This window comes from Dipodomys spectabilis, unplaced genomic scaffold (genome assembly GCF_019054845.1).
Source record: "Dipodomys spectabilis isolate Male_0828 unplaced genomic scaffold, ASM1905484v1 ptg000054l, whole genome shotgun sequence".
NCBI classification, from domain to species: Eukaryota; Metazoa; Chordata; class Mammalia; order Rodentia; family Heteromyidae; genus Dipodomys; species Dipodomys spectabilis.
The window spans coordinates 33,888,199-33,896,623 of NW_024870731.1; the positions used below are offsets into that span (position 1 = coordinate 33,888,199).

Sequence of the window (8,425 nt, forward strand, 5' to 3'; positions counted from 1 at the left end):
TCCAGCTTTGCCATAATGGTTATGTCCCATAGATTGTGGACTGAATCTATCTTATGTATTTTTTGTTTTATTTCATTTATGATATTTTGGGCCATGCTACTGATAGACCTTAATGTATCAGGCATTTATCAGCTCTGCCTCTGAGCTACATTCTCAGTAACATAGATTGGTTTTTGAATTCTAGCTTGAATCTTTTATCTACATAATTTTTTTATTTATTTAACATATCAAGAGACTGAGTCATTTATAAAAGAATGCTAATAGCAGACAAAAGCCAGAGAATCACTGAAGGAATTAACAATGTAATTTAGATAATTTCCAGAACTTTATGCTTGGTATAAAGTAAGCACACAATATATGTTAAAATGAAGGATTATTTTAAGGCCCAGCTAAAATATTTTCTATGATTTTTTGTCTTCATTTCTATAAGCAGGTAAAATCAGAGGTTTATGTCACTCACTTTTCATCTTTCTTCAATCTTGTATACTGATGTTTTTTCCCTCCTTTCAGTGTTTATGTGTAACTTCATTCCCGCCTACACTGATAGCAGCCTGACCACATTGCTGACCACAATGTCTTACACACAGCAAATGCACTGTATTCAGCCTGCTATTGGCTCTTCAGAAAGAACCTGGGTTAATGTGTAGGATGCATGGAAGAAAGGAAGGAAAAGAAGGCCAAATAATGAAAACCCAGGCTGCAGCAATACTTGCTGGTGAGAAAGAAGACCTAACTGCCCATAGAAGAGAACAGGGAAGGGGAGGTCAAGGCAGCCAGTCAAAGGTAGTCTCCAAAATTACTCTCTAATGCTACTTAAAATGAGCCTTCTCTTTACTTAAAAAATACTGTACTATACAAATTACTGCATTGAAGTCAAAATTCCTCCGCTTTGCCCACTGTGTACATGCATTATGTGTGTATATTTTTGTGTGTGAATATATTAACACTTTCCCCTGCACCCTGACATAGCAACAGCAAGCATCCAGTCCATTCTGCTCCACTGATACAATTCATTCTTAGAAAGACCTAATATGCACAGGGGTATTTTAAAACACTTTTATGTGATGAGTGCTTTAAGACAGCTAACCACTTAGGCAATAGCCAATTAAACTAATGTGAATGAGCATTTTATTTGCAGACTTTAGTGGACTAATTATTGGATACTTTACACAATAACTATCTGAAGAGCTAAACACAACTGTGAGTTTTATTTAACCTTGCGTTTCTTGAATTCTAATTGTACTTAATACACATTTTTTAGTCTCCCTAAACCACTTCTTAGTCATCATCCAGCTCACACAATTCTTATATATGAGTTATCAGTTATGAAGGTTATAAGAACAAAATATGCCAATGATACTTGCATCTTTTAGTGGTTCACACATGCAAACACTGAAAACTGTCAAGATTCAAGTGGGATAAATGTAAAGCAATTTGAGATTTAGGGCATGCAATATCAGCAATCATCTGAAATAAGTTTATCGGTAAAAACATGGAGGATGTCAAGATTTATAAGCAAAGATCAGTGACATCTCCATCTCACCACTATCAATGCTACCAAATCATCATATTACCAGGAATGCAAACACTGCCAAACAAATGACTGTCATTTGAGTTTACAGCAACACCTGACTTGAAGCGTAACATCTAACACTACAAAATCAGATAGTTGCCAATCTATCTTGAGGTTAACAAGCAGCCAGGTAGAAATCCTTAATCATTTTCTTGGTGATTACAAGATCAGTGTTATTAAAAACCAACTGAAAAATATCTCTTCCCCCATCTCAAGCAGAACTTGAAAAGTTTATTTGCCTCTCAAAGCATTTCCTGATCACTGTTTGGATGGAAGACTAGCATGGAAAGTTGTTTACAAAAAGACAGGATGGAACAGGTTGGATGCTGTGATCAAGGGTGCGTCAAGATGTGCATCAGTAAGCTCAGCTTGTAGATGCACAGATTGCAAGCATTAGCACTCAAGCAGCAGCGCTTAGGGGTTCCAATTGTAGCCTAAATATGTGAATTTTATGTGGGTATGCCGTCTGTAACTAAAATGACAATATCACATTCATGGATGGTAGCCATAGATCTTACCTTCAATTACGAATTAGACAAATTATATATAAATATATATGTGTATATACACATATACATACATATGAAAATCATCTCATGAATTATAGGAAGTTTAGTTATACAGATGGAAAGGCACAGATCTCAGTGCTTCCTGACAAGTAAAACAGGCAAATACCAAGTTCATGGTCAGTGCAGCTTAGTAAAAAAAGGAATTAGCTAAATTGGGTCATAGTGCATTTACTTCTGTTTTATGCCATGTAAAGTCAATAGTGGGCCATTGCCAGCATGATGTCATTGGGTAAGCTGGTTTTTTTTTATTTGCTAGCATGGTCTTAGCTTTGCTCCTTAGATTGCTTTTTCCAGGGACTACAGAGTGGACCCATGAAGTGACTGAGTCTTTATATCAACCAGGTAAAAAAAAAAATGTCACAAACTTTGAGCAAAAAGGCTTCATCTCCCACTCCTCCTCCTCCCATCCCCCACCCCCATGATCTGAGTGACCAAACCTAATCAGAGAACTACAAATGGAAAAATGCAAGAGGTCTATCTTTGGACTTTTACCTGGTGTCAACTTCTCCTAATGTGCATGACTGCGTCCTACTGGCAGAACTGATTAGATGTCAGCAACACTACCATGATATTCACTGTAAGAAAGTTCAAAATTCATCCTTCCATCCCAAATCAATGCCTTCCAAGTTAATGATGACTTATTTTAACGAGCAATTCCTAGGCACTAACCAAATAACGGTGAAATACTATACATAAATTGTTCATGGGTGGGGGCGGAGATGGAGATGGGAGGGTAGGGATGGTAAAGGGAAACAAAGGAGGAGGCAACAATGCTTGATAAGAAATGTACTCATTACTTTGCTCGTGTAATTGTAACTCTCTGCACGGAATTTTCACAATAAAAAAAACCTTATTAAAATTAAAAAATGTTCATTATAATTTTAAGAGAGCTTTTTGAAACATAAAAGGTTTACAGCTGTTGCAAAAAGATGCCTTTTGCTACATGATTGTAAAAAGAGTATCAAAAATGAGATTAGTTAATTAAGGAAATTTCACTTTTCAAAATAGTTGTATTTATTTAGCTATCCCCACAAGAAAACTAAAGCCAAAAACAAAATAGAACATATGACAGGAAGTTGAGAATGTCCTCATACATTGATAAAAGGCTGTCTTTATACACTGAAAACTTAAACTCATTCAACAAAATACTATTTATAGGAAACATATGCTCAGAAGGGATTTACAACATTTCAGGTGAAATAACAAAGACACCCCTACCTTAATTAGCCTGCTGTCTCTCTGGACAAGTAGGAAATGTTATGTACACAGTGCCCAGGTTTCTATTTCATTTGTGTCTGGATCGAGGTCTTCCAGCAAAAATTGTAATGTAATTTATATACACATTTTACATTTTTTAGTAGCCATGAAAAAAAAGGTTAAATCATTTCAACAAAACTTCAACTAACAGGGCTAAAATATTGTCAAACCCACATCCAATCAATATAAAATTGAAAGACTTTAAATTCTTAATTTTTTTCTTTTAACAAACTAATTCAGTAAAATCCTGTGTGCATCTTATCCTCCCATAACACAGCAGTCATGATTAACCATTTTTCACACCCTTTGTAACCACACACAGCTAGTGTGTGGCTCTTAGAGTTGACAGGAAGCATCTGAGTATCAAAGACAGTTAGCTAATTAATGCCTAGGTAATTCTATAAAACAATATTCTCCTTGAATCCTTAATGATCCTTAGCCTATGATGTAAATCCATGATCTCACTCCAGAAAATAAACTACTTAAGAAGTAAGCAGGACAGTTTGAGGACCTATGCTTTTAATTTCAGAAATCACTAGGCGGCCTGAGATATTCATGGTAACTGTGAAAGTTGCATAGCTGTCTTTAAAACAGCAAATAACTAATATAATATCCTCAGTGATTGCAAGTGATAAATAAGCTTCCATGCACTTATATCAGATGTCAGTCCTATTGGACCTTACCTAAAGTTCCTTCTTGTCAGAATGCTCAAACTATAATGAAAACTCCCTTTTCCATTTCTGCTTTAATCAATTCAGCAAGAAACATATAGAATATCAGATCCCAGTACATACATTAGTGTAACATCCATGAAAACTAGGAAATTACTTGTTCTGTTCACTGTCAAACTTCAAAAGCCAAGTTCCTAGTGAGTTGGACCTTCTGACGAACTCTTAAGTCACCCATTTTTAACTATATTCACAGTAATAAAAGTTGCTGGTCTTTGCTCATTAAGCTGACATTTTTACAACCATTATTGGGTCGTGACCTTCAGTCTTACGTGGTCTGGGTCTTAATTTCCATACTAGATAGACCACTTAATGTGAAAAGAAATGACTCACTTTTAACTACAAAGTGACAACGAACCTTAATGTCATCTTCAAATCTATGCCTCATATTTACTGCACCAGGCATTTCTCATAGTTCAGTCTTCAAAAAACATTCAACCTTTTGACCATCAACTGCTACAACCTTGCATTCAATCACTACCTACTCTCCCTTGGCTGATTATTGCATTTATGTTTCTGGAGTTTCACTGGCTGCTCAGCCCATCTCCTAGCTCTGGCCTTTTCAATCAATCCACAACACAGCAAGCAGAGAGATCCTTTAAAGAAATAAGTCTATTGGATATTCTTATTTCCTCTCCAGAGAAGTCTCTTTTTAATTCTTTAGCCCAGTTATTAATGGAGTAGTTGTTTCTTTGAGGATTTGTTATTTGGGGGGGGTAATTTTTTGAGCTCTAGGTATATTTTTGATATGAAATCCTTGTCTGTTGTATAGCTAGTGAAGATCTTCTCCCAATCTGTGGGCTATGTCCTTTGCCATGCAGAAGCTCTGCAATTTAATACAATCCCATTTATCCAGCCTTGCTTTGATTTGTTGTGTTTCTGTATCTTTATTTAGGAAGTTTTGATGTGCCAAGGACCCCTAATGTATCCCCTATCCCTTCTTATAATGTTTTCAGGGTATCTGTTCTTGCATTGAGATCTTTAATCCACTTGGAGTTGATTCTGGTGCGAGATAATATATAGAGATCTACATGTATATAGCTAATTTTGTCAGCACCATTTGTTGAAGAGCTGTTTTTCTTCCATGGGTGATTTTGGCCCTTTTACTAAAGATTAGGTGGACACAGGTCTGTGGGATCATATCTGGGTCTTCAATTCTATTCCACTGATCCTCAGGCTGCTCATGTGACAATACCAACCTGTTTTTATAACTATGGCTTTACAATAAAGTTTAAAAATAATTTTTCTATTTTAATGAGAAGATAGAAACACAAATCATCTAGCACTAGATGCATTGATTAAATTTCTATCTTTTAGTAAACACTACAAAGAGAGCTTGCATTTTTCATGAATACCTAATATGAATAATATATTCTCTAAATTATAAATTGAAGTTCAAACACATCAAATGACTCAATATCTGTTAACAGAATAGCAAATTCCACAGCCAATCTTTTATTCTAAATTTCACCCCATCGAAAATGAATGCCAAATTCTATGTAGAAAAAAAAACAGAATGCAACCAGTGTGTTTTGAAATCAGGCTCAAAAAGCCAAAATCATCTTCGCAATATAATTAAAAAGACTTCCCATTATAAAATAATTTACATATAATTATCTATCTAAATTAATCCAGTGTTCCATATAACATCTTGAAAGTATTTTTACTACCATACCTAGAGACCCCAGCTGACTTTAAAATTTGTTTCTTTGTCTAATGGTGAGGATGGAAATCAGGGCCTTACACATAAGCAAGTGTTCTACCACCAATCTACATCTCCAGAGCTTTTTATAATGTTATTTGAGATAATATTGTTAATTTGCCAAGGTTAGAGTCAAATTTGAGATCTTCACGCCTCACACTCTGAATTAGTTGTATTTAAGCATGTACTACTGCCAACTCACTCTGGAATTCTTTAATGGTGTCTTCACATTTTAGTAGAATATTCACTGTGTATTTCATGATTTTGCCAAAAAATAAATAAAACACAGAACCATGCTCAACACAATTTTCAGCTGGTGTTAAAGTAAAATTTTTAAAGCTTTGTAAACTGGTCTCATTTCTACTTTCTGAGCATGATCTCTTTCAAGCACATGAGAGCTTTCGAGGTTGTTTCCATGAGTTAATGTCATGAAGGACATTGTAGCCATGGTGGAAAACCTTTGTGGAGTTCATACACACACCAAAGAAAATACATGACAGAGATCTACTGGAGCCCAGCAACCAGTGGGAAGAATGCGGAGAAACAAAGAAGATAAAGGTAGGTGAAGGTGGCCAAAGTCCTTCCTATACACACATGAAAATACAACAATAAAGTTTATTGAACAATTTTAAGTAGGGATTGAGGGTATAAGGAAGAAAGATAAAGGAATTTAATTGCAGTACATTGTATACATGTACGAAAATACTGCATTGAAACACCCCTTGTACAACTAATAAGTGCTAAGAAAAACATAATAAACATTGCTACAGTGTATTTTCTGCCATTTTTTCTCTTTCTACTAAAAAAAGATATTTTCAGCAGTTTGTAAATAAAGAAAAGAATTTTATTTCTTTCTTTAAAGTTACGGTTACTCCCTTTCCCCTCATTACTAGATTAGTAGCTAACAAAGAGAATGAATGTTTAAGGTCCTACAATTGGGGAACTATAGTAAAAATCTATGAAAACCATAAAAACCTTCATTTTAAAAGATGGAAGTTTAACCTATAATCTGTAACTGAGTTTTTGTCATATGTTACCATTTAAGTATTTGTAGAAAGTTTGAAATTTGGCAGAAGAGCTCAGAAATCAACTCCAATATATTATACATCTATTTAAATAACATGTGTTTTACCTCCATTCCACACCTACTTCTTTCTCTTAGGAAAGGAAAAATAGCAAAGTACATTTCTCTTAGCTTTCTTAGGAATCAGAAAGAAATTTCACAAATATAGAGAATGGTCTTAGGAGGTAAATGTTGCTTTTTAGTGGTGAAGGATGATTTCGGTCATGTACTTTTGGACATGTTAGTCCAATGTAAATAACAACAACAAAAAAGAATGAATACACAGTAAAATACACTCACACAGACACTGAACCAGTAAAATGGCATAACAGTTAAACCTAAATGATACAACAAAATAGAAAGCCAACAATAAAATAAAAATTTACTTGTGTATACAGTACATCATTTTCTTAAAAAAAAAAAAAACTCTTACCCCTTTTCTGAACACACAAAAGGGAAACACATAATCTGATTTATAATAGCAGTTACCTCTATATGGTATAATTATAAGACATTTCTTTCCCATTTCTGTCTGACTTATTTCATGTTTTCCAAAAACACCACACACACACACACACACACACACACACACACACACACACACACACACACACAGAATCATGCATTCATTTCCAGTCTCAATTTTTTCATAAGCATAATAATATTAATTATAATCTGGAAGTGTCTCATTATTATCAGGTGTTACTCAACTATTTATAGAAATTATATGGTTTGTAAAAACCCTGATGAGGTCCAGAATAGTCTAGTTATCACCAGTGAAAATTAGATTTTTCTTTTTCCTCTGGGAAAAATATTTTTCCATATCATTGGTGAAGCTTTATTTCAACATTTAACAAAAACATTTAAGTAAACAACTGGAGAATAGTTCTACTTTCAACTTAGAAAATAGAGTTTATTGTTACCTCCTAGGCAGCCAATGAATGAAAGCAGGATCAACTGTTTCCATGGCAACATCATCTTTAATTGCCACAAGCAAGAGTAACTCTTGTCCAGTCTCTGATGAATAGAATGCTTTGTCTTCAGGTAAATCCTTTAATCTGTAAAATATATGTACAAAGAAGTTAGACTAAAAAAAAATAGCTCCTTTAGAGAAGAGATTTTCTAAACTGTATCATTCACAGACACTCAAATCCTCAGATAAAATAAATCTCTTCTTGATACAAAGTAGAGGATAACTTGAAATGTAGCTTTTTAATAAAACACTTTATGTAACTAATGGTAGACAGAAGAAGCCTTACACAATTAGTAATTTTCAACAGCACCAAATGTTAATAAATGATATATTAAAAATTTAAAACTTTTACCAGATAATAATTACAATAAATAAAATATTAATCTGAAATTCTTTTATCCTCATTTTCTCTAATGATAATCTTTTAGTAAAATGGAAGACACAATAATCAGGTTATCTTGAAACAAAGCTCTTGGTAGCTTCATATTCTTAACAAGGTATACAATTATAAACAGCATTATCAAGGACCCTCATTAGCCTATTTTTTTGTTTCATAGAAA

General features: G+C 34.1%; 1 protein-coding gene across 1 annotated transcript in view; it reads right to left on the minus strand.

The window, feature by feature from the left end:
- Cntn3 (contactin 3) overlaps positions 1–7,953 on the minus strand; it is a 216,329-nt gene extending 208,376 nt beyond the window's left edge. The window contains exon 1 of the mRNA XM_042679994.1: positions 7,816–7,953. Within this exon, the coding sequence (XP_042535928.1) occupies positions 7,816–7,870 (55 nt within the window). The 5' untranslated portion in view covers positions 7,871–7,953. The remainder of the gene's footprint in view (positions 1–7,815) is intronic.
- Positions 7,954–8,425: the final 472 nt, after the last annotated feature.